The sequence below is a fragment of the Anastrepha obliqua genome, chromosome 1 (genome assembly GCF_027943255.1).
Source record: "Anastrepha obliqua isolate idAnaObli1 chromosome 1, idAnaObli1_1.0, whole genome shotgun sequence".
Classification (NCBI taxonomy): Eukaryota; Metazoa; Arthropoda; class Insecta; order Diptera; family Tephritidae; genus Anastrepha; species Anastrepha obliqua.
Window position 1 is genome coordinate 69343473 of NC_072892.1, and position 15364 is coordinate 69358836.

The 15364-nt window shown below is 36.5% G+C and overlaps 1 protein-coding gene across 8 annotated transcripts in view; it reads right to left on the reverse strand.

The window, feature by feature from the left end:
* The window catches only part of LOC129253536 (TLD domain-containing protein 2), a 323786-nt gene that overhangs the window by 193488 nt on the left and 114934 nt on the right, over positions 1–15364 (reverse strand). For 6 of the 8 annotated variants that reach the window (XM_054891964.1, XM_054869107.1, XM_054891962.1 and 3 more), the window contains exon 4: positions 4598–4669. The exons of the other annotated variants lie outside the window; for them this stretch is intronic. In XM_054891964.1, the coding sequence (XP_054747939.1) occupies positions 4598–4669 (72 nt within the window). The remainder of the gene's footprint in view (positions 1–4597; positions 4670–15364) is intronic. 8 annotated transcript variants of the gene reach the window in all.

Here is a 15364-nt window from a genome sequence, read left to right on the forward strand (position 1 = left end):
GTTGTACAAAACATTTCTTCAATTTTAGGGACAACGCAGTTGTAGTGGCATTTATCGGATCAGGAATTACTGCCAATATTGGAAGCCATAGCCGGAGCAACCAAAACACGGTATCGCTGGTGACTACATTAGTCCACGTGCTCGCAGGAATTCACTAAAAGTTATCAGCTGATCAGTTTCTAAAATTACCCGACAAGCAACAAAAAACTTTAGAAATGTCTGCGTGTATTGATAAAAACTAAGCAAAAGTCGGTACCACGTTACCAGAACGACCCGGATTTGTATTCGTCTAAAGACTGTCAGTCAAGCAGCATCACCCGTACATGTATGTGGAATGTTTATATCACTACAAAACAACAACATACCGAGTTACATACATATCATACATATATATGTATATGCCATATGCCAAGCTGTGTTGGACCATATCGGACGTTTTATACTTTTTATTGGTCTTGTTGCTTGATATAGGTGTCTGAATGAGTTTATTGTAATTAGTCCAAGGAATAGTCCTGTGCAACCAAACATCATGTAGACAAACAAGAATAAGAAATTAACGAAGGTGTAATCAGTATATAAAATAGTTCAGTAGATCCATTTTAAAAAATGGTCGAATGTAAGTTGTCCATTTGATATTCCAAATGGGTTAGTTCTGAATTCATGGAGCTGTATGAGTTTTTCGACGACATAGACATAGCGCAGGCAATAAAGATTCAGTGGCTTCCTTGGCTGGGCCATGTTGGCCGAACAGATGCAAACGCTTCAGCTCTGAAAGTATTCGGTGCGGTACCAGCTGACGGTAGCAGAGGAAGAGGAAGGCCTCCTCTGCGTTGGAAGGATAGGGTGGATAAGGACCTGACTTCATTTGTTGCTTCCTACTGGTGCCGATTAGCACGAGAAAGAAACGACTGGTGCGCTTTGCTAAATTCGGTCAAAGTCGCTTAAGCGGTTATCGCGCCAAAAAAGAGGAAGAAGATGTTAATGCATATTTTTTGTTTTTTATTATTTTAATCTTTTAGGTTTCTAGTATTGGTTACAGCTTAATGTGATTTTGTACTAAGTATTCAATCTAGTTCTACTTTTTGCAGCGTGCTATAATAAGCTACTGACTTCACTTGGGTTTATATATGTAAATATCGTCTTGGACCCAAGTTCAGCTCGTCCAAAACAGAAAGAATTCTGTAATCTTTTATTTCTTTGTACTTTTTTAGCTATTAGAGCCATTTCTTCGAAAGATTGAAATGAATAGAAACGAATATTTTTCCGATGACAAGCATATGGTAATTCGCAAGGCGAATCTGTTAAAGGTAGTATCAATAGACCAGCTGATTTGTTTTTTCTTTCGCCGTGTACATTAGGTTATCGGCATAAAATGAAATGTCGAAAAGCCGTTCCATTCGCACTATCGTCGTATGCTTCTAGCTCCAGGTGCACTTCTACTGTTCAACGTAGTTCTTCTTTTTCTTTTCTACTTTCTTTTATTGTGGCATTCTAATGTACAAAATGCTGTTGTTGGTCTAATGTCACCATCTTTCATGCATTCGATTTGCTAATTCGAATAGTTTTTCCGTTAATTCGTCTTTCTGTTTTATACTTATACATTTTCGCCTTAGTTTAGGATTGTATTTTATCATCAAAAAAGTACAAAAGTATAAAGTTTTCCGCGTAAAAATTTCACATACTGAAATACAGTTGTCACTTAGTGTTTGATTGCTGCATAGATATGTATGTCAAACCATGTATTTTGATTTCGATTTCGAAACCTATTCGCCAATGAAATATGAACATGTGCATTTCATTACTTCAAATAGCTTACGCAGAGCAATGGAGGTGTCATCTGTCTTATGAATTATTTTATTAGGCAAGAAAATGTTAGGAAAAAAATATTCGGTTTCACTCGATTTTGGACCTACAGTAGAAGCCCGATAAGTACAATTGGAAAATTTCAGCAATGATTGCACTTAGCGAAAAATTGCACTTTTGCGAATTTCTCCTGTGGATCGAGGAATACCTAGGGAAAAATATTTTAACTCTATTCAATGCAATTAATGAGCTTAAAAGGTCGATATTCAAGAAAAATTAACACATATTTATTGAAATTAATACAAAGAGATCAATGCGGAAGGACATATGAGTGTGTGCTCCAAAATTCAATTATTTTTTTTGGAAAAACTTTGTTATTTTCGATTGCGCTTTCTCGAAACACTTTTCAAGTGCTTTTGATCGGATATCGTGCAAACAAGCGATCTGATTGAATGACAGTACATCGTTCCGTTCACCCCATTTCAAAATTGTATTGACACAGCCAAAAATCGATTCATGCTGGACTTTTTCGGTTGTTTCTTCTTGAGTAGTATCTTCGGGTTCATTGGCTTCACTATCACCTTCATCTATTCCTAATTCCAAAACCCAATTGCGGATTTTATCTGTGTCTGCTTCACCCACATAGTTTTCGACCATCACATTTAACCGTTGTAATCCTCCAACAAGAAGGGGGTCGTCAATTTTGATATCCAATGGCATATCGTCTGGATTAGATTCAATAATCGCGTCAACTGTTGCGCTTGTACCCAATACGCTTTTCCAGCATTTAGCGATCGTTTCAGGCTTGGCTCAACATGATCACGGCGGTTTTCAAATCAATCTTCTTCAATAGTTCATGTAATGAAGAATCTTTTTCACTAATTATGGTTTCCATTAGCTATGTTTCGTATTGAATTTTTGTCAAGTTAATAACACCTTGATCCATTGGCTGTAAAATCGCTGTGCAATTGGCCGGAAAATACATCACTTCGATCTCACCACAAACTAATTCTTCTTCGGGCGGATGAGATGGGGCTTGATCCAGCAAGAGTAATGCTTTGGGTGGAACATCATTTTCTTTGGCGAATTTTTTCACTTCTTCGACAAAATTATCAAAGAACCACTTTTTGAAAATATCCCGCGTCATCCAAGCAGTTTTGTTGCTAGCATAATTCACCGGTAGACGAAAATTTTTAAAACAACGCGGATTCATAGATTTGCCGATCGTTAATGGTTTTATTTTGTGGCTGACATCACCATTTGCACACAAAAGAACACTGATTCGATCTTTTGAAACTTTGTTGCCTGGAGCACTCTTTTCATCTTTCGAAACGTAGGTTTGCAGAAGAGCCCCGTTTCATCAGCATTATATATCTGTGATGTTACATATCCTTTTTCAGCGATTTTCGCCGTCAATTTTTCCTTAAATGGCTTCTGGATCACAAGATAATGATTCTCCAGTCACAGTCAAATAGCGAAGTCCGAAGCGTTTCTTGAATCGCGAAAACCATCCATCACTTGCATTGAATTGTTCTCCATCCTTTTTTATTTCATCAAATATTTTTAATGCTTTGCTTTTCAATATCAAGCTAGAAACAGGAGCATTTCGTCGCCGCTGATTCATGAAAAACTGGTACAAACGCTTCTCGAGCTCTGGATGATTGCCAAACCGCAAAGTTTTCTGTTTATTTCCAAGTGAAAATGATTTGTATGCATTTTCTTTTAATGAACGGGATTGTTTTTGTATTCGGCAAATCGTTGCGCAATCAACTTTGTATTCGAATGCAGGATCTCGTTGTTTAACGCCTTTTTCAATTTTTTGGAGAATCTCATCTCTTTCGTTCAATGTAACAAAATGTAGATTCTTTTTCACTTTTCCCATGATTTTATTTGATGAAAGCAAAAAAAAAATGATTCAAACTCCGCAATAATTCCGAGAACCATAACTGTGCATAGCTATAAAACTGTGTCTTCGCGCGTGATGAACTCAAATACATTGCCGTATTAAGTAAAAAATTTCTTCGAACAAGAATTCTTTCGCGCCCGAAAATTGCAATTTTTTATTGCTCTTTTCGAGTTTTCTATGGACTCAAAATCGAATTGTACTTTCCACGAAATTGCAGTTATCGGTATTGCACTTATCGGGCTTCTACTGTATATTGTTAACTGAACCGAGTTTCGACCTCAAAAATTAATGGAACTTTTTAGCTTTTATAAGTTGAAGTCTTAGCAAAAATTGCAATGCAAGTGCGATAATCGCGAAATTTTGACTATTTCCACAAAAAATGCTGAAAAAAATGTCAATATAATTTTACATTAAGAAAATATGATATTGAAATGCATATTATATACGAAGGGGTGATTATGGTAGAAATATGTATGTATGTATATCAATATTTTGTTTTAATTTTTGTATAAATTTTATGTAATATAGTTGTGCATATGGCACATTTGCACAGTATTGTAATTAAAATAAAAAAAGAATAGTTATTATATAATATATATTAATTTTCTCTAGTTAAATGGTGCTCTTTTGTGCCAAACATGAATCAAATACGTACAGGCACATGCTAGCAAGCGATTTTCAAAATGCATGCTAAATTAGATTGACAGTCATGCATACTATATGCACATAAATATAGACAAATATTATCACATTAATTTTTATAATATTTATAACCGATTTTACATTAAAAATTAGCAATTACAAAAAATATATTACATTAGAAAGTATGGGCAAGGTTATGTAAAATATCTGTGTACTGTTAAAGGATTAATTTGTTTGTGTACTTACCGACGCACTGGCACGGCTAAATTGTCAACACTGCGTGACATAAGCGAAACATCTTGACTAGCCCTACGTGACCTATGTATGTAGTGGTATTTTGTTTTTGCGGATTTCAACGAATTACCAAAAATCGAGTAGGAACATAAAAAATTAAAGAAAAATAAAATAAATAAAATTCTTAAATAAATATCAAAAAAAAAAAAAGAAAATGAAAATTTTAAAATGTATTACACAAATTTAATAAATAAAAAAAGTGCTACCACGTAAAATAAGGGATAGCACAAAAAATATCTGTGTTTTCAGTGAATTTAAACTGCTTTTCTCCCTGCATGTGAGACGAGCGGAAAGTAGAGGGTCTCTCAAGATCGAAATTCTTTTTTAGCAGATTTCATTTTTACAGCTGTCACAGTTCGATAGTGTCTCGATTGACAGATGCTGAGTGGAAAGGGTGCAATTTATTAAAATAAGCGCGAGTTCGTTCTAGAAGCATATACAAATTATAAAACTAACTACGAAAATGGTGGATCTGTAGCAATTTGCAATTTCGAAAAATAAAGCCCGGAATAAAAAATTAATTGACAAATTTGGGTCAACTAGATCGGTCTAATATACAGAAGCACCAGTGCACGTTCGTACCGGCCGAAAATTTTCAAATCATCGCAGCTATAAGGGAAATCATTGAGAAAGATTAGAATTTGTTAATTGAAAAGCGTTCGTAGAAGTTCGGCCTATCTGCACTACCACCACATGACGAATTTTGTATAAGGCTTTGCTTTTAAGCCTTAATTGAAGTTATACGGCAATTCACAGTATCGAAAATTCGTTTGCTAATTTCAACCAAGCGAACCCTTTGGATTTTTTTCATGTGTAAAGATAACTTTCTCAAGCCCCTTTCAGGGCATTAGAAAATCCAAGGTGACACGTTGAGATGCCTTTGTATTACTCTCGTATTATTGCATTGTGCATTGTGATCTGGGGATGTGCCACAGTGTCTTTTTTCTCCGAAAATGTCGCTGAAATGGCACTTACCGTCTTCGGGTTACGATATGGGGATATCAAAAGGTTTTAGGCTATTTTTGTTCGTAGGAATATTGATTGAACATAGTAGTTTTAGCGAGGCCTTCGATATGCCACAGAGCCAACGAAACAATTAATTTATGCAAACAAAATTCCTTCGAGGAATAATTTCAATTTCATTCCTTTGGAGTGTTTGAGAGAAACAGTCTTCGGAAGATTTTTGGAAGAAGAAGAATAAGAATAATTTCAAGATATTCAGTAGTAATTGGCGACCAAAAGCTCCCGATGTAACACATTTAGACTAGCAGTGTGTCTACTCTATAACGCCATCTACGAAGTAGGATTCTTGTGAACAGAAAACTTTTAAACTCCAAAAGATAAGATAACGAAATCGCCGCGGCAAGTCCCCAATTATATATGTCTAAATGTTATTGAAAATTTGACAAAAAAAAATAAAACAATCGACTTCTGCAAGCGTGCACCCAAGGGTCATCTGAGAAAATATTATTTAAGATTCATAAATTTATACCCTCTGCCGCCAGGGTGAACGATATGAAGTTTTACCAACTTCACACTGATTGTATCTGTAAAACAGCTCATGACATCAACGTCAAAATTGTTTCAATGACAGTTCAATACATTGTTTATAAGCCATCATAAGCATTTGCGTCTCAGTTTTGTTGACTTTTTTTCTGTGATGGAATTCAAACGTAATAGTGTAATTGCGTTATATTTGGCTGGAAAATCACAACCAGCCATTGTTCGTGAGCTCAGTCACCTCAAAGTGAATAAAATATTTGTGTATCGCACTATAAAACGTTACAATGATACTGGTAGCATTGCAAAACGCTATTGAGTTAGACCAAAAAAACCGCAACAACGCCAGAAATGGTTCGGAAAGTGAAGGCTCAACTTGAACGAAATCCACGTCGAAGTGGAAGAAAAATGGCTAAAGAACTGAAAATATCGCAACACATCATTCGACGCATATTGAAAAATGAGCTCAAGGTGAAGGCTTACAAGTTCCAAAAAGCACACGTCTTTCACCCCAGCAAATATAAGTTCAGTGCGAAAGAGCAAAAGAGTGGTTGGGCTTACACGAACGTGGCGAATTTCCTTGTTTGTGTTTTCTGATGAAAAAAATGTCCCAATTGAGCACTTCATAAACACTCAAAACGATCGTGTTTACTTGTCCGAACGCTCATACGAGAATTTGAGCCTACGTATGGCCACTATAAGCATTTTTCCATCGCAAGTAATGGTTTGGGCCGCAGTGACCGCTGATGGACGCTCTCCAATCGTTTTTATCGAGCCTGGTGTCAAAGTGAATGCGACTTATTATCGGGAAAATGTTTTAGAAGCTGCTTTAGAGCCGTGGACACGCAAACATTTCGGTCGTAGACCATGGACGTTCCAACAGGACTCGGCACCGTCTCATAAAGCTCGTGTGAACCAAGATTGGTTAAAAAATCATGTTCCACACTTCATTTCGTCCACACAATGGCTTTCGAATTCGCCAGACGCAAATCCGATGGACTATTCCATCTGGTCCATTTTGGAGAGTAAGGTTAGGACTAAAAAATATGCCAGTATGGAAGCGCTGAAAAAAGCGATGATACGAGAATGGGCCAAAATACCTCAAGATCACATTCGCGCTGCATACAACTTATTTTTTGACCGTTTGAAGGCTATGGTCAAGGCAAAAGGGGGTCATATCGAGCTAAAGTGAATGTACATATATTAAAATTGTAATCATTTTTGAACAATTTGGTCTTTGAAATCAATAAAAACTAATTTCACACAAAAAAGTGATGGTGTTTTGAATAGGTAACACTTCATATCGTTCACCCTGTATTACTAAGCATGCAATGGTATTCCCATTCAAATATCATATGTTTTTAATTTGAAATTGAAAAATAAACTCCAACTTGAAAGGCCCTTTGTATGTACAGATGCACTCCTAAACTCCGAAAAACCGCTAAGTGGCAATGAATGTCGTCTTGTAGGTATGTGTATGTTTATATATATGGTACATATGTATATGTGTGTGTGTTTACGCGCAAATGCTAAACTAAACGACGTTAAACGGAATCACAGTCTATTAAATCGTTTTGCGGTTTTTATGCGCGCGTAGTTCGCCGAGTTGCGCCGCATTCACTACCCCTCTGCCACACCCCAACCTTCATCTAGCTTGCATCCAGCGGCAGTGAAGCGTCTGTAATGTGGTTTAACTGCTGCGGAAATGTGAAGGAGCAGTTAGTGGGTATGTGGGTGTGAGAGGAGTCTCAATGCATTTGTGTGCATGTGTCTTTGACATTTCGAATCCTTTCAGTATTTTGTTGGTGCAGTTGGTCTATAAAATTCATGGCCATAGTAAATGCATATTATAAGTTTTGTGCTTGTGTAGACATGCAGATTGTTTGGAGGATTGCAAGCTTACATACATATATTGGATGAGAGGGCGAGAACGGGGCGGGCGAAAGCAATTTGTGGGCATTTAAAAAATTGCAGGTAATTCCATGACAATTTAATGCACATTTCTAAAAGGTTTACTGCTAATGTTTGCTTTAAAATAAATGGCTAAAATACAAATACAAAATACTTGGTGGAATATATTAATATTTTTAATGCCATAATACTTTGTACGCTAATAGGGTTTTAATGACAATATTTTTAATCAAGCGAAAAGTGCGTAAAATATTTAAAATGTACTATATGTGGTTACTCTTTCGAAATTGATTTAAGTGGTTTTACTTCGCTTTTGATGAAATTTTTCTTTAAGGGCCCCTGGTTTTTTTTTATGCATTGGAAATGAACTGGCAGATATTCTCGGCAGCCGGCAGCAAGAGCCATCACAGAGGCTTATGGATTCTGAACCCTTCTTCGAACTGCAATATACCTCCAAGTATTATGTGTGGGTGTGTATGCAATTGGGAAGTATAGGGTGGGCCATGTAGAATTTTCTTTTTGAATCGACTATAAAAAACAAACTAATCAATATTTTTTCAAACTTTTCTTTTTATTTTGAAGATTGAACATTGTCATTTATGAATGAAAAATAATATTGTTCAAATGACTGCCACGACCGGCTTTACAGTAGGCCATTCGATCAACCCAATTTTTAAGCACATTTTCGATTGTTTGGGCTCCAATTTCATGAATGGCAACTTCGATTTCGTGTTTTAAAGCATCAATCGACTCTGGATGGTTCGCATAGCATTTGTCATTAACGGCTCCCCACAAAAAATAGTCCAACGGGCTTAAATCACAGCTCCGAGGAGGCCAATTGATATCGGAATTTCGGCTGACTATTCGGTTTTCAAAAACGGTAGCCAAAAGTTCGAGTGTAACTTTGGCAGTGTGACAAGTTGCACCGTCCTGTTGAAACCAAATGTTGTCCATGTCATCCTCTTCAATTTTTGGAAACAACTCGTTGAGCATGTCACGGTAACGCTCGCCATTTACTATAACCGCGGCTCATCGCTCATTTTCGAAAAAAAAATGGCCCGATAATGCCGCCAGACCAAAAACCGCACTAAACAGTGACACGTTGTGGATGCATTTGCTGCTCTACAGTAACGTGTGGATTTTCTGAGCCCCAAATCCGACAATTTTGCTTATTGATGTAGCTACCGATGTGAAAATCAGAAAAGAAGAAGAAGACTCACCACTTTGGAAATAGGTTTTCAATATTTCCCAATTTTGTTCAAGCGTATAGCGTCCCATTTCGTAAATGTCAAATCTTTAAGTAAATTATGAATACATTTGACATATCATTTGTGTTACCATTCTCAAAAAAATAGGTGGTTCAAAAAGCAAACGCTATATGGCCCACCCTATATGTTTGTACAACCATTCTTAAGTGCTTGGCCGAGCTTCGCATAAACTTTGTGGGGTGTGTCTTGATGTTGTCCTATAAACGGAAAGACAGACAATTGTATGCCATCTCTGAGCTGCAGATGGTTTTTGTGAGATTATTTTTTAATGGAAATAAGGCACTCGGCCGACAGCTTTCGAAGCAAAATTTTCTACCATCCAATCTTTCGTGTTCACAGGGACTTCGAACCCAGGATCGAACACAAACTGATTAGACCACGAAAGGTAACTATGACGTCAAACTTTCTTTCCGAAAGTATCAGCTGGGGGATTCAAAACATCCTTTAACCTTACCAGGTACAAGATCAGGGAATTCAAAGGGTTTTTCGCAGGACAATGCAAAGACTGAGCTCTTGTAAAATTTTGGCCTAGTACCTTTTGTTCCAGTAGAGTAAGCATTGCACTGTAAATGTCTTTTGAGTGCGAGGCGACTCGCCAAATGATCTTACGAGGTTCTTGAGTAAAATGTGGATCAATGAAGATCATCAACCGGATGGAGGCTCGTTGTGTAAATCTTAGGATTTATAAAAGGACCCGTTCGGCATACAAAGTTATTAATTAATATTAAACGTGAGTTATTTAACAAAGTGACAAGACGGGCAGAAGAAAGGACTTCCGCTCAATCGCCACACCTGTAATTACTTCACAGCTGGATCTAAATTGACTGAAGGAGTGAAAGCTCTGATATGCTATGACTAAGCAAGATGAAATCAGAATACATTTTTTGGCTACTGGGAAAAATCTGAAAATTTTTCATGGAAGTTTGCAAGTCCGTTATTGATGACAACTCCATTGCGCCACTGGGTTCCATTAATAAGAAGGCTATAGTAGGTTTAGACTGCAATTATGACATCAAATAAGCTTAGGAATACCGTTGTCATCAATTACACGCTGATTAATACATCTATAAATTAATGTTTACTGAATTAACACTTTGATAACACATATACATATGTATATATATATATACATACTTTAGTACGTATATGAAAATTGATGTTCTTGTGTCTTTATCAATAATAAGCGCTAATGGGTTCCTTTTAAATTAATTTAAAGCGCTTTATGATCAATTAGCACGACGACAATGTGTTCTGAACAAGAACAAGCACAAGAGAAAGAAAGCCTTGAGTTAAAGTACACAGTGGTAATGGGCTGAGTGCGAGTGGACACGTACTTTTATTTTTTTAATATTTCCGCTTTTATTTCCTCTCTTCCATATTTAGCTGCGGTTTTTATTACATTTTGCATGCTAAGCAGTTGCGGACAATTTACATTTACATGACCGCCTGTTTAAAAATATTTGCATGACAAATATTTGGGCAAAACTGGAAAAAAAATTATTGTTGTTACATTTCAAATTGAAAATTTTAAATATTTGTATGGTCAAGCAGAATTGTATTATTTACTAGCGAATTGCTTTGCAAATGATGGATACACGCATTACTTAATTCATGTAGGAATGCCAAACGTATGATTTTTGGTGCAGAAAGTTAAATGCACTGATTTTCGGTAAATTCAAAATAAGTATTAAGTTATTTTTTGTATTGGCACTGAAACGAGTACTATAACAATCATATTAAATTTTTATTTGTCCTTTACTTTGTTTTGGTGGGTAAAGTTAATTTTTTCGTCGGCTCCTCTAAAATAAGCCGTAATTTGGCGTATGGACGAAAAGAAGGAGCCTATATGTACGTATACTTACAACAACAATTGAATTATCTATTGAATCAATTGAATGCTCAAATCAAAGAAATTGGTCAATCAGGAAATCTCACCCTTATGGGGGTCACCGGTTTCTTTTTTTATATACAAGTTTGAAATTTTTATTATAGGTATTATTGGGTTGGGCAATAAGTTCATAGCGTTTTTATAATTTCTTTTATTTTACAACGATTTGTTTGCTGCTTGGCAAAGGGTAAGTCCTCATTCGATAGAACTCTTTCTGCTTTATAAAACTATGTTAGTGGTATTTTTGATTTAACAACAAAGGAGCTCTACATTGCCCAGCTATACCGCGTGAATGAGGTTATTCGACTGAAGAGACCTGATTGACAGGCAGGCCCCAGGTTGCACAAATCGCCGAAGCTGCACTCCAAGAGCTCGGATGGGAGGTCCCTCAGCATCCGCCGTATTCTCCGAACTTTGCGACGACCGTTTACCTTTTATTCCATTCCCTGTTAAACCATATGAAGGGCGTTACCTTCGATAACAAAGAGGTCCTTAAAAACTGGCTCAAAAACTTCTTCGAAATCAGACCAGGCGATTTTTGGCGGAATGGCATCAACAAATTGGTCAAGAAGTGGGAAGAGATTATAAACAACAATGGCGAATATATAATTGATTAATTTATTGATAAAATTATTGTTTTTCGTTTAAAAAAAGTCTTCGGTAAAAACGTTACGAACTTATTCGCCAACCCTGAGTTCAAAACAATGGGGCGGGAAGAATTATCAAGTTTTAAAAAATTTGGTTGTACATAATTCCTTTTCTGCCCGTTTTTATAAAATTATGGTGTATTCTAAAACCTAAAACGCATGACGGAAAGGTTAAGCTTCACAAATTTCAACAAATTATAAGAAAATTTTAATAATCTTCTTAATATTTTTATAAATTTTATTTTTTTTATATTTTTGTAGGACCAAACATTCTTTTTAAAAAATGTTTTGGAAAAAGTTTGTTTGTTAAACACTTTTGTAACAACTTTTTATATTGTTTTACATTGTTTTTTTTTTTTATTATTACTTTTATTTTCAGAAAAATTTACGAAAAAAACCAAAATATTTGTATTCCTTAACATGGAATCGGCCTATAGAAGCACATGTCGAATTGTTATAGTAAACATTCCTATGGCAACGTACTACGAATTTTTAGTGGTTTTTTGACATGTAAGTACTGCTGATTGCACTTGGCAGCCTTGGCAGCCCTAACTTTATGCCACTGACATTATACGCTGCTTAATTTATGCGGTGCTAATAACGGTGCCAAAAATGAGGAAGTTTATGAGCGGCACACAACTGACCAAATATATCAATAAATATGGCGAGTAAATAAAAATTGTAAATATTAATTTAAAGAAAAAATATTTGTATAGGCATCGCGTGGTATAAAATTATTAATAAATTATTCGGGTACATAATCGTACCAAGTGTTTTCTTTATGGCCTCAAACAAATGCCAAAATGCCATGCCAGGACTCACAAGTTGAAAAGAAGGCTGCATCAACTACTAACTACACAGTGCCGCCTTCTCTTTGACTGCCGCTCCAGGAACAAAGAGACTGAGGTTCTTGAAACCGAACATACAACCTTTCATGGGCGCCATAGTGGGAGTGCCGCCTAATGATTTTTGTGGAATCCATTTTACACTTCTTTTGCAAGTTAAACAAACTACAAAGAGTCCGCTTCAGATGTCTGGAAAATTATTTCTTTGAAATTATTTCTTTCTTTTCTTTTGGTTACAGCAGCTCGCAATAAGCAGCTCGCCCAATGATGTTTCATGCTCTAATGGGCATTGAAGTACAACTGACGAAAGTTAGTCGTGCATATATCCACACAGCTGCGACATCCACCCTGGGACCCCAATAATGAGCGCCACCTGATTCCCGCCTTTGTGGTACTGACGCCAATGCCAATCGTCTACAACAGTTTCGATAGTTCCAACAATTTGGTACAAACGTCCGAAGCCATCACGTTATTGGAGCGAAAGTTTTTTTGACCAAATCATCTTAAGGCAAAGGCTTCTCCATTAGTTATGAAGTCCTTTTTTGTGGAATGCACAATTAAACTGCTTTATGTGGATAAACCAAGAGATGACTTGACAGCTAACATTTGACACATTGCTGATGAGATAAGTCAGGTTATGCTGGAAAAAGTGGTAGAGAACGGGGGTACTGGAATGATTTGTATAAGATGTAGACCTGGTAGCCAAACGACCGAAATTATTTACGAACACCAAATGCTAATTAAATTTGCAAGCGGGTAAAACAAAAATATTGATAATCTGCAAATTTTGTCTATCCTCCTAAAATAACACCCTTTACAAGCAAATATGCATATTTACTACTTAAAATATCTTGCAGTTAAATTAGGTTTTATTAAATTAATTTTCATATGCCGCACTCTTCTCAGCCTTCGTTGCCTTCATTGTGGATCTCGTCGTTTTTTACTTTCCAATTTTACCGCTGGGCAGACTTGTTTACGTGATGTAGCGCACATACGAGTATGCAGCAAGTACGGATGGCGGATGCTATGTTTGTAAATACACGTGTGCATGACTGTATGTGTGTTTGTAGACTTAGCAGATTGAGCTTCTGTTGCTGTGCTCAACTACTTCTATCATAAATACATATATCAGTATTTTGGACCGATTCAAAGTGTAATTACTCTAGATTTGAACGTAACTTAACAAAATTAGGAGCAATCTGCGAAACGGGAAACGTGTACTCGTATAAATGATTACTAAAGCCTTAAGAAACTCAGAGAGCCGTTAATTTTGGATTCTAAGTTATGTAATTACATAAATTCAGAGCGGTGATTAATTTACTTTTAATACAATAAGCCCTTTCATAATTGTTATGGGATATTAATTTTTTGCGTACATTTATTTGAGGTGGCGCCTTTGAAAACTACATAGGCAACATGCAAAAATGACATATTTACCAGATTCCACCATTTGATATGGTACAAAACGAAATTGAGCGGCAAATTCGGCTGTCAGGTGTCAGGGCTCTCGGCATACCACTAACACAAACCCAGAAGATGGTTCATGTGTAGAAGTCAACGCAAGTGGGGAAAGTTACTGACCGCCATTCACGTGGGAGTTGCCAGGACGGTTCTTCTGCATAAGGTTCAAGCAGCTCACAACGTCCGGGATTAGCCCACGTATCCTCTGGTTAGCTTCCGAACACCCGCTCGGGAGTGAGCTATTCCAGGATAGCTGGTTGTGCGCCGGGTTTGGATACCCGCCAGGTGTGATTGCAAACTTTATTGACCGAAAATGTCAATGAAATTGAGAAGAAGACTGTATGAAAAACGTGCATGTTCTTATGTATTTGACACGAGGCTGTACACGTAAGTTAATCGGACAGCATAAGTAAATATGTTTGAGTTTTTACACTATCAGGCGCTCACTCACGAACTAGCATAAGCCGTCTGACCTAATCTCAGTTGATTCTAATTTAAAAATAGTTGTTTTTGAGCACAAGTGCTTCTGCGGAGACAGTGCGTGCAATGCCGCTTTCGGCACAATTCGTTACGTGCTCACTCAAAACGTAATACCTATCTGACTACGGTTGGCGGCGTCATTTGTTTACAATTTTTTCGCCCAAAATTGAATTATGAGGCCAAAAATTTAACAAAGGAAACTCTTTGCTCTTTAAATGGAAATGACCTTTGATGTGTGGCCTATTCAGCGCATGGAAATATATTAGCTTTTAATTCAATGAAAGAAGCAGTTTAAGTAAATGTGTGTAGGTATTTATGTGAGTGGTTTATAAATACTTGGCTACACGAGCCGGTAGGCAGGGACTTTTTTCGTAAACAACACGTCCGCAAGGGAAATATAGCTGGCGAAACTTCTTTCAATAATTTTTTAGGTTGTGGTGTCTTTACACAATGCCGATTTCGCTGGAAAACTTGTTCAGGGTCGACTTGATTTGTAAACAAAGGTATAGGTTTTGTTCGTACAGACATTTTTATTAAGCATAATAATTATGTTGATTTCAAATTATAAATTAAGTCACTCAATGGATGAATTTATATTAAAATATATTTGTGTTTATTATGTAAATGAAAAATTAATTAAAATGCACTGTGCTCGGTTTTAAGAAATACTGAGTTGACCCACACCTAAACCAAGATACTTTTTTACTGGGCTCAGAGAG